The 15,644-nt window shown below is 37.5% G+C and overlaps 1 protein-coding gene across 9 annotated transcripts in view; it reads left to right on the top strand.

Annotated features, from left to right (window-relative positions):
• The window catches only part of LOC136985402 (zinc finger protein rotund-like), a 219,201-nt gene that overhangs the window by 30,359 nt on the left and 173,198 nt on the right, over window positions 1–15,644 (top strand). For 7 of the 9 annotated variants that reach the window (XM_067282677.1, XM_067282672.1, XM_067282678.1 and 4 more), the window contains 2 exons: window positions 250–453; window positions 13,922–14,018. In XM_067282677.1, the coding sequence (XP_067138778.1) occupies window positions 250–453; window positions 13,922–14,018 (301 nt within the window). The remainder of the gene's footprint in view (window positions 1–249; window positions 454–13,921; window positions 14,019–15,644) is intronic. The other 2 variants (XM_067282675.1, XM_067282676.1) reach the window with 1 other exon arrangement.

Below are 15,644 nucleotides of genomic sequence, written 5' to 3'. Positions count from 1 at the left end.
ATCGACAATAATTCTATCTAGCGTGGCATGTGCCGAAAGTGCCGATCCTGTTTGCACGTTCGGGTATTAGTCGGCGGTGCCAGGCCTGCTCCACTTTTTAAATTAAGTAAGCGAAGTCGATTTCGGTCCATGAAACTCACTTACGTCGCACCTCTCGTGAGGCCCATCGTTTACTTTATTTAATCGTAGCGCTTCTCGATTTCAATTAAAGAGATTCGGGGCTTGATTTTCCGTCTTTTGCTTTTACAGAAGGCTGCCTTGGTTTGGTCACCGACTTCGGAGACTCATGCTAGTAAACCGGGAGGATTGGCTGCTGCTGCAACACCGTCTCCTGGCCGGCCTGTGTCACCCGCTTCATCCGGAGTCATCCAGTGGATGTCGATGATGGCCGATCACGCACACAGCAGCGTCTCTACCCATCACGACGTACACTACATGTGGAACGGCGTGGAGGTAAGCAGAAACACCCCAGTCGAGCCACAAAGGTGGGCCGATCCTCTCGTGTCCCGCGAAGAAGATTCGGCACACTCTTGTGGATGTATCGGAATTGTAGCCAGCCAGAAGGGGGAATACAAAAAAGGGGAAAATGTGTCAGAAGGAACCGAAACGACAAAATGTTGCAATATACAGGAAGTAAAAATCCCCCTCGTGTATAGATATCAATTAGGTTGACACATTTTTGTCGAAAATACTGGATGTTGATGAAATCTGACCGAACTGCCCAGTAACTGGTACTAGATATTTTCAGTAGTTTCACCGACAGACGTACTAAATATAGAAGTTACTGTTTACGGTAGGCCTAATTACCACATAAACCACGGCTACCGAAGGCAAAACTATGTCAACTTTTATAATACCTGCGAGTTTGTACTTCCTGTTTTCAAACTCGAACGAAAATCGGAGAAAACCCTAAGGGAAATTTTCGCGTACTTCCTCTACTGTGGCTAAGGGCCCAAATTGTCACCTGTCCCGAGTCGCAATTATTACGTAGACCCCGGGTCTTTTATAATTATTGAACTTAATCATCTGCGCATTCCAGAAGCGTCCACAAAAAAGAGGACGGGGCGAACGTGTCACATTAGTCATCAGTCATGTGTGAACGGCTCCGAATCGCCGATAATCAGCCATTTTTAATTGTTATTCTTTATTAACCGTTGAATGCAAAACGACACTCGACTAAAGAACGCGTCACCGGACAACTCTATATACCGGACCGACAACAAAAGAACCTCCCGTATAATGAAGCACCCGGGAGGTTGCCAGTTACACCCAGTAGTTGGCCCTACGTGTTTCGATTACCTGTAGACAAAACCTTATGAATATCGATTGTTTAATGGTCAATATAAATTCCCTCGTTATAAATAGATATGCAGTTATAAATACAACCTCCCTCCTCGGCTCTGCTGCCCTTATTTTTGTAACGCGTAGGCTCTCGGCGCCCCCATTTTTATTTTAGCTTTAATTACCGGGATGGAAAAATGTGGCTAAATGAATACGGTAAGTTAGCGTGGAGTATTTTTGCTTAACATCCGCAGGGAGAAGATCCGGAGGAACTGTCAGGATTTGTGCCGTATGAAAGATGAAGGGATTTGCTGGATAAAGTTAGCAAAGCGCTCCTCTCGGAAGACTGACACTTTGCTGGATGTAATCGGTAGACTTATTGGGTATAAAGCTGGCAAATTCTGTAGCAAAACCTTATATCGAGGATTAAATCAAAAGGCGCGGTGTAGATTGATAGCGAGATGGCAGAGATGCCCCGTCACGCGTCCCACTAGCCACAGTTAGTCGTGTTTTGGCCAAACGTGAAGTCGAATGTTGCAGAATCGCAACCGGACTCGTCCGTAGTGGTAGGGAATATCCTAAATCTGGTTAAGACACGTGATAAGGGGAAAAATAAAGATCGTTAAGGGGCCGGATAGAAATCGATACCCATCAGCGAAAACTCGTCTCGGGCAGGAGGGCATTTTTTCCTCTTCTGTTCCTCCCCTTCAGGCTTTGTGTCCACCGATCGAATTCGGATTGGCACGCAACTATCACTTGCCGTATACAAATATGTGCACACCAGTCGGGACCATCTAATGGAACTTATTATTGTCTAAAGACGGATAGTCGCGTTAGAGGAAGCAAAGTGTTAAGAGTTAAACGTAGTAGATCCGGTAGTTTATACGCGGCCGGCACGTCGCTCTACACAATAGATGTCGGGAGGAGAGATGGACGGAGATCACGCTCGCAACACAAACGATTGCTATTCTATTGCTGAAATTGCCGACAGCAGTAAGGGTGAGGTGGTCATTAACCTACTCTTCGGGCGGTGCATTAATATGAGGTTGTGCAAAGGTCGACGTCTACCAATACTTATTTCATCACTCAATTTCTATTCCACCCTTTGCAAAATCCGCTTTTTACTCCCGTAACCACTCCATCGATTGTTATCTTCCTCCATTTATTAATAAACAAGGTTTATGTCGAGAAAAAAAATTGGATTTCCGAAGTGATTTCTCGACTCTTCATTGATTCTCTTAACCGAGACGCTTCTTCACAAATAAAAATCTACACTCGATAACCATCAGATTAACAAACGGAACGCCTTTAATCTTTGCAAGATATCTTCATTTTTTACTTGTCGTAACTAAATTTTCAACGGTTTAACGTATTTGTGGTACTTTTGTGCCAGAAAATCTCGTTATTTTCGAATTTTTCGATGTCGAGAAGGACGGGTTCCGGGTTTTTTTAGTCGGAAATTTTGCCTGCAAAGCGTTTAAATCTGTTCTAAACAAAGAGGGTGAGATTTTTCACACAGAATGGCAACTTTTCGAGAGGTCGGCCGCGTGACGAAGACCATTCGAGAGGAGTTAAAAGTGTCGTATCAACTTTTATCGGTGGTTAGTGCGTAGAGCAATAATTTGAACGAGGGTTCCGAGCATCTGTTAACCTATCGAGTGTTGAAATTAGCTTAAATTTCAAGCCAGTTCCGAAAAAGGATTCGGTCAAGGCTGATTGGCCGGAAGTGGCGAGCGATGTGCTAGAAACTGTCCACTTGCTCCGTCATCTTAATAGTTCTGCTTATCTTTAAGTCCTTGAAAAATTCCCCTTCGCCGGGGGCGAGGAAGTCAACATCGTGTCGAGAATTTATAGCTCATAGAAACCCGCTCCTCACCGGATTCTTTCTGCCCATCCAGCCCTCCACTCGAAAACAAAGCAGGGCTCTGGCAAATCCCACGTTCTACGAAAACTCAGTGGCTTTTTCTTTTCCAAGCCGACTTTGCAAATATGTTTAAAGTTATGTAAGACTTCAAAAAAAAATCTCTCAAAAACAAACACGAAACTTTCCCTATCGTCATTTTTCTCAATATTTGATGTGGTTTTTTTGAAAAGGATCCAATTTTTAATGTACATTTTTTACTTAAAACCGATGAGGATCATAAATTTTCGATTCCAGATTGATAATTACGCAGTCAAATACTGCCAAACGCGTAGATTATTGAAGAGTTTTTAGATAATATCTTCGTTCTTAATCTAAGAAATCATCTCGGTTTGATGGCAAATTTCTAAAAATTAGAAATTTAACAGTTTCAATAGTGATCGCCCGTTACGCGCCGATGTACTACCTCGATAGAGATTCACGTACAGAAGACTTTTTGAACTGTGATTCTTTGGTTCCGTTATTCCGGAAAACGTATTCGAAACCTATAAACGGTTTTCCGGTATAAGTATAGAGATTTTATATAAGGAGAACGGTTAAGGAGAACCGTTCTTGTTCCATTTATTTTAATCTATTTTGCCATCTCGTCACGATATGTTATCGATACCAAGTTTTTTCCCTTTTGAGTTGACCTCCTTCGAACGACACCAATCGAGTAAAGACTATAAACAATTTGTTGTGATCGGACTTTTCGGTTGTCGAAGAATGGCCACGCTGCAATTCCAGTTTTATATATCTTCGGGGGTCAGAAAGATGGCCTCAGATCAAGTCAAAGATAGCAACACAACGGCCCTTTTTTCTTCTTCAGTTTTGCGCCCTTGGAAGGATTTCTTGATGGCGGTGTGCAAGAAGGAAAAAATTAAGAAAAATTCAAAAATTACTCTTAAGAAAATTTTTTGATGATCAATCGGGGATGTTTGCCATTGATTTAATTAATAATTTATCAAAGGGCCGGTGATGCAAACTCCGGTATTCCATTAGAAAACAGTTCGATCCTTTACATAGCTCTTAGATTCATCTTCGTTTTAGTTAAATTTCGTGTTTTAAAACGAGAAAGTTTAATTTTAATTCACAAATTTTGAATTTTTTGCCGAAAAAATTCAAATTTTCTTAATTGTAATTCTTTATTCACCAAGAAAATAGCTTCGGAAAGGATACTTCTTTGCAAATTTTCGTTATGTGTTTTTCTTGTTTCTTTTTTAAGTTTTGATGGAAAATCTTATTTGTGGAATGATTTTTTATGATATTAAAACTTTATTTATTTTATTTTTTTTAAGTGCACAATCGTAATGAAGTTTAAAATTGTAAATTTTTGTGTCGAATCACATGAAGATACCGAGTCGCGTTAAGATGAAACTACACTTTTCTTCGTTGATCAAAGCTTTAATACTTGAAATCTGCGATAGTTTTATTGTAAGTGTTGCGAATTAATGGGTATTCTAAAAATTCTAGTCTACGAAATGCTTAAATACACTTAAATTCGTGATCGAGACGACTCGTGAATAAATTTGAGAATTATAAATAATTGAAGGGGCAAGTAGTTGAATGGGTGCTGTGTCACGTTTTTTTTCCAACTACGGTTATTTGTAGTGTTGTGAAGATGTTATGTAGTAATTTGCGCAACATATTTAGCGCTACATCGAAGTGAAAAAATTCCGAAGTTGGATATTTTATTGAAATTCGCTACGTAACACGTTCGTCTACTCGTCCCCTTCAATTATTACGAGTGTTATTTTAACGAGTTTTTGAGGCACTTCACTCGAACAAAATAGATTAATTTTTAGTTAAATGAATCCTCTTCCGTTTGAATTTACCAATAATTTGGAATTTTTGGCTCTCCTCAGCACTGAGGATTTAATTTGGTTAATTCTTTGTTAGTTGAAAATGCGGGAGACTTATCTTTCAAGTTTTTGAGTTTTTACGTTTAAATTTAGCTCTATTTAATATTTTCTTTAAGAGTATAAGGTCTTAAAGGGTTTAGTTAACGAAAGAAATGGTGTTTTTTTGAAATATTCAGGCAACAGACGTCGAAGTTTTCGTTTTCTAATACAATTTCGTAGCAGAGAAAGGAAAGGAAACATTTCGACCGAATTGACTTTTCGAATCCTCCTGTAATAAAATATTAAGCTTGATTCCTATTTAATAGCCTATTAAGTGCTGCAAGAACGTGTCTACAAGCTCGTCCATTCTCGCTGTTACCGGATTTGTCTAGCCTTGCAAAGAGCCTCTTACTCTTGTTCCCCTAGATTTAACCAATTGAAGTCGATAGCCGACTTTAAATAGACTAGTTTTTAGGGGAGTAACCTCCGCCGAATATACCTTAAAAGTACTATTTTAACTCCGATTTTGGAGTCAAATTAATTTCTACACCAAAGTTGATGGTTTAAAGAAGGGATTTCTCCCGAAATTCACTTAAACGAACGCAGTATCGGGGTTCTTCCACGGTAAATCACTAGGTAATGACATCGGGAAGAGTGCAACCAAGACTGCAGTTACGTGCAGCAGGCGCTTATGATAACGCCTACAACAACTATATAATGTTCTTCTTAGCAGAAATGAAAGAATGATAGAAAAAAAAACTAACTAGAGATCACGCAATTTTCACGCATTACTGTTTTTCTCAATCTGTTTGGAGCACGTTATGTAAATGCCACCATCGACCATTTCCTGCAGCAAGTCACGTGCAAGTTAACAACCCCCTTTGCTGCTACATCTGAAAGTTTACAGAATAAAAAAAATATTAAAAAAAACTCAGTTGTAATTAATTGAGTTGTTATATGTCTGCCCGCTTCTTATATAATGCACTCGATCCTCCGTTAGAACTGGGATCGACATTGTTGTAACTTACATCAGAAGACGAGATTTAAAAGTTGTGGACGTCGATATCAAGTTGGAAGGTTTTGAATGCGAAAAAGGAGCACGTAAAGTATCCTGCACTTGTGGTTTACGTTAGAAATTTATCAAAATTTTACGATTTTAAACTTTTTACTCGGAACTTAGTTGGAGGCACACTTTAAACTTGGCACACAAGCCGAATCTTGGTGCGAAATTCACGACTGGAAAAGTTGTTCGAGTGTTTGAATCGTCGTGGAAGTTATAATGACCCCGTCTACTCTTTAGAAAGGAGAATATTCGGTTTAGAAGATGATTATTTGAGAATTTTTAAAGTGGCGATCGCTGGTATCATCCTAGCAAACGGCATTCACGTGGAAGGGGCGATTCAATTTCTGCATTAAAATTAACCGATACGAGCTGCACCCATATTTACATAGCGAATAAACTGCATTTCCTAAGAATGCACGTTATTCGGGATTGCTTTTTTCGGCCTGATTGACACGAAGCTGTTATCGTTGCTCCAGCCAATACGGATGCGTAAATTGTAACACATTTTTAAGAAAGTGGCGTAAGATGGTCCGCAAAATCCATTACATCCGATAATGGGATGTCCATCAAACATCTCACTCACGCGTCTTAGCAGCCGAGATCATCACTACTATATATATATATATACACTTTTTTACTTCACGTTTTTCTTATAAACCCAAACAATTTTATACGTTGTAGTCAAATTGTAACTGCCATTTTGGCGCAGCTCGAGTTTGGTCGAAGCTGTTTAGATAGTGTTTTCGATGGTGTTGCGTATCACTTTGCCACAAACGTGGTTTAGATAAGAGAAATGTGGCGTTGCTACTAGTTCGTAGTGTCGATAACGCGGGATAGACTTAAGTACCACCCCAAGCAACTGGACGGTGCGACTGTGTTTTTAGACTACCCCATCCTTCCTTTGACGGGTTACATTTTGGCTTGGGGCTATCCGGCTATCCTCTATTAACACACTTCTAAACCTTCCCGTGTGATAAAGTCGGACGGTAACACGGCAGAGTTAATTATTCGTACGAAGGAGTGTTTTTTATGCGTCATCTCGTCCCTTCTCCTCTCTCACTCTCTCTACTCCGTGATTGAAAACGTCATTAGAACGGCCAACCACTCGCTTCTAGGACCTAAATGGAACCATTTTTGTCGTTAGTAATTTCTATCTCTTTCTCTCTCTACACACATAAACACAGACACGCGCTGTTATTAAACACGGACCTCGAAAGCGCAATCACGTAATCGTCGCAACAAAGCCACCTGGTCGAACGTTGTTACACGTCACGCGGGTTCAAAGTTCATCGTATCGGTGACTTAAATGGCTTAATGGGCACAATTTCACGCGTGACGATATTTATTGTTGGACGAGCTTCACGAGTTTCGCCACTCTTTTGCCCACGCCCGGGTTTATTTTCGATTCGCATTCACACTCGGCTTATTTCCTTAATGACTGGCGCGTTTCCTGATTTGGGGGAGGGCGGAACGCTGTCGTCACTTGGAAATCTGATTTTTGTGTCAGTTTTTAAATAGATCTGCGCATTATCTATTCATATAGCTTTTTTCACCCCCTTCTTCTTCTTCTTCATCCGCGATTTTCTTTTGTTCCTTTAAGAGAAAGGAAAATCGATGCAGTTAAAAACAATTAAAATACTATTTCTAGATCTGGCTCCGTCGTAAACGCTGATTAGAGGGCTTTATTTCGGATGCCAATAACTTAATGAATTCGTCGGCATCTGCGCAAATGAGACCCTGACGTTTTATAATTAATAAAATTCTTCTGGTGTGCGGAATTTTCGCATTCTTTGCTTTTAATAAACGTCTTTAATATCCCGAACCCCCCAAAAAAGGCGTTCGAACTTTTAATAATTATTAACAGTTTTATAATTTTTGCTGCACTGTGGCGATAATTATTTTGTTCATCAACAACCTCCTCTCTCTCTCTCTCTCTCTCTCTCTCTCTGCATCAATCCTCTGCCAGATAAATCCTTGTCTCGAACGCCTGTTTTACTCCGTGCCCCCTCCAAAGTATTGACTCGCGGGCACTACGCATGCGCCCACCATCACCGACGTCGTTGGGGATTAAATTTCTTGTGTCCAGCATGGCGGTGCCTGTAATTAAGAGACTCTCATCTCCATGATGTGAAGGCAACCATCGACTACACCCTGCCCGGCGAGCGGCGGGAAGGGAGGAGCGAAACCATCTTTTCTGACTGAAAACACTAGGAAAGAAACAAATAAGAAAGTAAAAAAATAATAAAAAAAAGACCACTTCTCTGACTTTATAAGAATCACGAGAAAGAATCTGTTTGACACCGTGTACCAGAGAAAATAATGACTAGGATATGTAAAGTACTTATGGCGGTAGATATAAGAACGATTACCACAAATACGGTTGGCGGCAGGGGGGAGAAATAAGAAGAAGAAGAAAAAAAGAACCCCCCAAAAAAATGCGCGCACCGGAGATGATTTTAAAAGAGCTTTATTGATGAAGGAGTAACGAGTTTGTTAATTATGTACATGTATTTATGGGCCTAAAATCGCACTGGTATTTCGGTAATTAGCGTCGGCAGTGAGAGTTTTTATGTGCACAAAAATGGCGGACAGAAATGGACTCGTAGTCTTTCGGATCTACAGTTATGTCGCTTGACATCTGTCCGACGACCCTTGCATTGCTTAATGTTTTTTAACTTTCTTTTTTTCATTTACAGTAGGTATTTTATCTTCCACCCGTCTCACAGTGGAAGGGGAGAAGCTGATGTGGCTTCTTAGATGTATGACGTCGCCAAAGATTGAATTACACGGATTTTTTTTTCATCTATTCTCCTCCCCCTCGTTCGCTTTGCTCCTACCACGTCGATATAACTTTTAGCATTCTGATCGGTTTACATCGTTCTCCCCAATCGTGGGAACGTTTACCAACTCGGATTATAATGGGACACGCTGTTAAAAAAGTGTCGCTACTTTAACCCTTTGGCTTAATGTGCTAGAGATGTAAAAATGGGGTGAACAGAGTGCAGAAACCGCGATTTTCTCATAAACTGAAGCATTTCGGGTGTGACTCAATTGTCTTAGTGGATGCACTTAGGGTGAAGTTAACGAAGAATTGAAAATGTCTGTTGTGGTCACCCGTATCGAGCATAAGAGATGTGTATATGAGCAGCTGCCCACAACTATCGCGGCATGGGCGTTTCGCATGCATAAAACATGAATGATGAAGTTAGATGCGCCGTTATTGCTGTTAATCAATGTAGGGAATAATCTGAAAAAGCTCAACTGCATTCTCATCACACCTTTAGCCCGATTATTATTCTGAAAGTGTTCATTTGGAAGCCAACTTTATGCAGTAGCTGGCCAAACATTATAGGAACGTAGTCGAACAATTTTCGCCTGGATAGTTTTTTATTGAAGCAGCGATCATTCTACACTATGTATAAATTATCGATTGGAGCAGGAAGTTGAGCTATTACGTGCTGGCAGAGAACTGGCTACACCACTTTTTAGCCATTCATGTCGACAACTTCCTGAATTTCTACCAATTACCCAGCTTGGTTTCTTTCTTTGTTGGGTTTCTTAAATATACTATTGACGTCGTGACGTCGCTGGACTGTTGCCTTCGGTTCTTCGATGATCCGTATCAAAAGTTGTTAAAATTTGGAGCCACTTCTCGAATCTCGTTGCTGTCACGCCTCTGATTCACGAAATCTTTGTTAAACTTCGACGAGAAGTCGTCGTCTTTCAGATCTAATTAAAGATTTTGGTAGAAAGTTAGAATTCAGGATAGTTTTACAAAGGGTAGAGTTGATCTTAAATGGTTCTAATGGTTTCTGAAATAAATTCCAGTTCATAGACGATGGAAAAAAACGGAAAGAAATGCACAACTCGTCTCGGATTTTATCACATAACAATCAGTTAAAACGTTAGAGAACCCTTAAAATTCATTTCACGAATAAAAATTAGCTAGAATAAATGCTTTCGCACCACGAAACGAAGTACTACTCAAAGAAATAACGGTGAGTTAGAGGCACAAAAATGTCCTCTCCTTAATCGAATGATTAACTGATAATAGTAATTGTCCCACATAACAGTTACTCAGAGCAGATGCAAAATGTTAAAACTACACATTATAAAAAAAACTATAATTATTTTACACATTTTTTTAAATATCGAATATTCTTCCAATCAGAAAGGCATTTATGATGTTTGTATCTTAATCATGACAAGTGTTTACCATTTGTAACTAGTGTTTTCGTGATGGAATCAAAGAAATCGTTCAGTGGCAAATTTCTATCGAGTTATAATAAGCAGGATGATTATCCTGTGGAAGCTCCCTTCAGAGGCCCCTTTTCTCTGTCTTGAGGCAATGAAGGAAGCTTCTACCCTATCCTCACCGATTAAAATGGAGAAAAATCACAAAGATGTCGACTCGATATTAGGTTGTATTTTTAACGAATTTGACACTTTAAATTTGATTTTTTTGGAAGTATTTTAGTTAAATATTTTAGAAAAATATCAGAAAAAAGTCGATGTAATTTTATATCTGTTCGTTGTTTCTCTTAATGGTCGTCGCTTACAAGAAGATTCGATTATAGTTGAAATGTATGAAATCTTTCGTTAACCATGAAATTAAAATTTGATTTGGTAAGTAATTTTACTGTCGATGTCAAACGTATAGAAAAAGCAATTTTTACTCTTAATTTCTCAATTAACGAAGGCCAATTCGCTTCGACGAATTTGTAAAATTGTCAAAAATTTTCATTAAATCATTCAGAAGTTGAAGGAGTTTCGAAGACCGAAACGCAGTTCCTATTCGTTTTAAACGAATTATTCTTAATAGTAATTGTCTGACGTGAGGACACTTTCGGATGTCAAAGGTCATTGTGGTTAGGCCTCTTTTAGAAGTCACGATCAAGACGAGAAATAATTAGATTAATTGGAAAACACGATCCACTTTTTCATTTTGCAGTTTTAAGTATCGGGTTTTAAGAATCTCGCTAATGTAGGGAGTGCCGTTTGTAAAGTTTTGAATATATTTTCTTGGAAGAAAAAAAAAAACTATTTTTAAATGGTAAATATAAGCTTAAAGGTATAAAAATTAGTTTAATAGTAGATGTTTAAGAAATAAGTCGTAGTTGCGATTGCGGTTTGCGCTTTCTCTTCTTGTGTTTATATTGGAGGATTTGAATACGTTGATATATAGACTTATTGTTCCATTTTTCAAAATATAAGCGATTAAATATGAACTAGGCCATCTAAAAATATGATTTCTTCGTATTCATTTCCATTTTGAAAGGTCCTCAAGTTCGTTCGTGAAGTTTCACTAGGCCTGGTATCATTTTTCGTTGTTAAACAAGAAAACGAAGCGATTATTCTTGAATTTTTTTGATGTAGGAATGCTAATTTATGCTAAGTTAATGACAAAAGAATTAAAAACGATCTTGCTAGGATTTAAGAGTAAATTCGCTTTGATTACGTAAAGTTTTCAACCGGCTAAACATCGGGAACCACACTAACTCCCGAGCCGATAAAATTCGTAACATAGAAAAATTTGGATAGAATTATGGGTTTTACGAATAAATAATGAAAAAGAAGAAAAATAATAAGTTAAATATTCGTTGGGATCTTGATTATTTTCGTATTAAAAACTGTCTTGGTGGTGTTGCATATAATAATGATAACTACTGCATCTCGGACGAGTTTAATTGCTCAAACGGAAGCGGAATGGAAAGAAAATTATGGATTGCAGTTCTTTTCCAATCATCATTTATATCAATTTCGAAAATAAAACTTTTGCCAATGTATGTGTGTGTGCTTCCGAGTAAAAGTTTGTCTTGTTCTTACTTAGTTTATTATCCGTAATGAGGCATGTGTTGTGATTTTGAGGACAGGTAAAGAGTGCGATTTGGTTTCTGATCTCAACTGCAACATTTGATCGATAGGCTATCTCTTTGCCCGGATCTGAAATGTTTTGTTGATGTGCTCCGCGTTATTTTCCTTTCAAAATGCTCCATCACATCCTTTTTTTCCGATTGCTATCTTTAATTCTTTCTCTGCACAAGTGCGAATCTGATCAATTCCGTTTTAACCTTATAAAAATACATGCAATGATCTTTCTAATCTACATTTTAATCCGTGTTTTACCATTTTTTAAAATGTTTTCGAAAGTCCGAACTTGAAAATCATAATGAGTAAATCCGTTGTCGAACTCACAAAATAGATCTTTATTCTGGAACATTTGAATCTTCTCTTTGAAATGGATCATATTCTTGTTCCGTGTCGTTGAATCGGTCTATTTTGTGGCTCACTCGATGAGAAGATTGATGATTTTCAACTGGCTATACAGGCGCTCTTCTTAGGCCAATTTTAAGCTAGAATAGGCATTGACAAACTAGCAGTGGTTCCCAAATATTTGATTCTTTGTTTAGCCGTTGTTACCATTACCATTCTTCAACCGCGGTCTTTCTTTTTGACTTTTCCCGTTGAAAAGTACAATGCTTAAAACTTTTCATCTACTTCGTACAAGTTCCGCTTTTTCGATTTAAACAGTCTAAAGATGTATTTCCCATTGGGTCCGTACCAAATTTTAACTTTTTTTATTTATCATAAGAATTTAAAATGTATACCAGACTCGATGATTAAGTAGGTGTTTGCTTGAAACGAAAACGTAGGATGGAAACGAGTAAATAAGAAGTGAATGTCGCTTCTTCCCATCCGTTAACTCCAGATGTAAATCGAGAATAAACACTTTTTTAACGGATAATTAAGATATTTTGCCATTGTAGGTTATGTTAAAGTTGGAAAAGTTACCAAAAACTCATATTTTGTACTTTTAATTTAATTGTTTTTCTTGAAAACGAGCCGATTTTGTACTTTTCGAACTAAATTTTCTGTAGATATAATCATTTTTTTTATAAAGAAAAAAACGCCTCGTATAATTTACTTACAATAAAAATAATTTGTTCCGTAAGAAAAGTTTGATAACGATAACGAATAAATTTACTATAACAAGATACTATAAAACGTTTAAAATTGTTTTCGCCATTCTTGAAAATAATCGATTAAACTTATTACGGAACTGAGTTGTATCCTCTTTAAAGCTATGAAGAAGAAATATCCCCAAATTAACTTGTAAGGAAAAAGTAGTTTGCTGCCATCGTCGGTGGCTCCAAAATAGTTTACATACTGGAAAAAAAAAGAAGAATACTTTGCACATACTTACATAAATGACGAATGAAACGATATTTGAAACAGGAAAGGTCGAGTCCCAAGGCAAGAATAAAGATGTAGACCCTGTGGACATAATGCCCACTCCAATTAAAATGCTCACTTGTTTACGGGGCATGTTTATCGTAAACAAACTTTTAATGACCCTTTTTTACGAGCGTACTAATCAGGGAACAATTCCTCAATAATCATATACTACTATAGTAATAAAAGAAACCGGGAAGTGAAAGAATGTGCGCGAGAATCGGAGATAAAATTCGAAGTTTATTTCCATCGGAGTCGATATATTAAACCAGATTTAGTGCCGATTTTCGCGATGCTACCCAAGTAACGAAATCTCTTGCGGCGCCATCTGGTGCCCGTTTAAGCAACTAAAGAGGGTGATTTTTACGAGTTTCGCCTTTTTAGCGATGACATATGCAAAATTCGTAACAGAATTTAATTTCTGGCTTTAATTTAAAATTTTCCTCGAATTAAATATCTGAAAAAAATGAGCACCACTTATTTCTCTCGCCGCAAAAACGCGAGGTGCCACGACTATAATTATAACAATTTAAAATTTTTATTTGAATTTTTCCATTTTAAATTCTCTAATTAATCGTTTTATTGATTTTTTTATATTTTCAGACTAAGATGAATACTTCAGATCAACATAATTCATCTCCCTTGCAGAAAGGTGAGTACCAGAACCAATGGATATCTCGTACAGACAAGAAGTGTTTAGGTACGTTTAATTTATCTTTGACCATACGAAAAAAAAATATATATTTTTAGGATTTCTCATTAGCCAAATTCTGTACATTTACAAGAAATTGGGCTCTATCATGCTCATGGCAACCCATAGTTTGCGTCTGCCCTTCCGACTGATTACTCATCAACTTTAATTCGGTCATATTGAATTACAACAGAGCGCAAGAAAACATGAATTGCGAAAAAACTTCAAAAATTTTTAAGCTTTTCATCATGATTTAAAATAAATTTTAAGTTGTTTTAATATAATTTAGTAATTTTGCAAACTCCATTTTACATTTTTAACACATTTTTATCCTTTGAAATTAGACTTTTTTTTTTAAACTTGGCTTCCGTTTTTTCAAATGGCTTCCAATCGGGTACTATTAAACCCATTTTTTAAATTCAAAAAAGTTGGAGAGATTGGGAAAGTACGTTTTATCAAAAAACTTACCATTATTAATTTATTTTTTATATTAAAAAAATTAATTTAAATACCCACAGACACTTCGAATTTATTTATTGTATAGTTGGAGCACGGTCTAAAAAATCATTTTTTTTTGTGAGGTGCCAAAATTTTAAAAAATTTCTTCGTTTTTTACATTATGTGAGGGGTCTTTTTGCTTATACGATAAGAATTACTTAGAAATTAATTGTTGTTCGTAGGGTCCACTCTGATGCTTTTTGCAAAAACAAAGGGCTTCAAAAATTGATCCTCGAGGGACGTAACAGACATTCCTATATTTTGTGTTTTAATAAATGTATTGCTCGTCGTTGTTGATTTTTGTGTCGAATTTCCTTGGGAATTTTTAGACAACATTGAAAACACTAGTCCATAGTTTTGTTTATCCTTGGGCAATTTGCCATTTCTTCCCTAGGCTGACTCGTACTCTCTTCCTCGTCGCACTCTTTGTTTTTATATATATGTGTATGTGTGTATATATATATATATATATATATACACTTAGTTCTTTAAATATAATAAGTTACACATATATTTATTTATACAGGAGAGATTATATGGCACACTAGCAATGCGTTAGTATCACAAGCATAAATATGCAAATTAAAAAAAAAAGAAGATTAATTTGTGTAGGTCAAAATGTGTAAGGTGTTAGTGGAGCCGGACAGGCATCAGCGATCAAAATTTGTGCGTAATTTTAGCAAAAAAGCTGCAAGAAAAACAGATAAAAATGGGCATTATAATCTGTCTGGTTGTGATTAGACTCGCATTCCCATCAAGAGGGGTGAGGCAGATTTTGCCGGGTGAAGTACAAGTACGGAATGGCACATTACGAGGCAAGTACTGAAAGGGTTGAGATCGATAATGACTAAAGCTTGTGTTGAGATTTACGCGCGGTCTGCAGCGACTAAGGAAACGCCGTGTAGTCGACCGAATGCAATGCAGAATTAATTTTTTTTTTAATTTTATTTTTGAAGTCGGGACAGTTACTTGCGCGTATCGGATAATAAAAAGTATACGCATTTACGCAGGCCCGATGTATTTTTTGTGGCATAAAATGCGCCGGCTTTAAGAAATCGTAGAAGGGAGAAAGTTTGCTGACAGTCGTGATTGATGGGTATCCCATAAGATTGATTACTTAAGTAAGAACGGTAATAA

This window comes from Centruroides vittatus, unplaced genomic scaffold (genome assembly GCF_030686945.1).
Source record: "Centruroides vittatus isolate TY-2023 unplaced genomic scaffold, ASM3068694v2 contig_964, whole genome shotgun sequence".
In the NCBI taxonomy this organism is placed as follows: domain Eukaryota; kingdom Metazoa; phylum Arthropoda; class Arachnida; order Scorpiones; family Buthidae; genus Centruroides; species Centruroides vittatus.
Note: the sequence above shows the minus strand (reverse complement) of the source record. Positions and strands in the feature narration are given on the sequence as shown.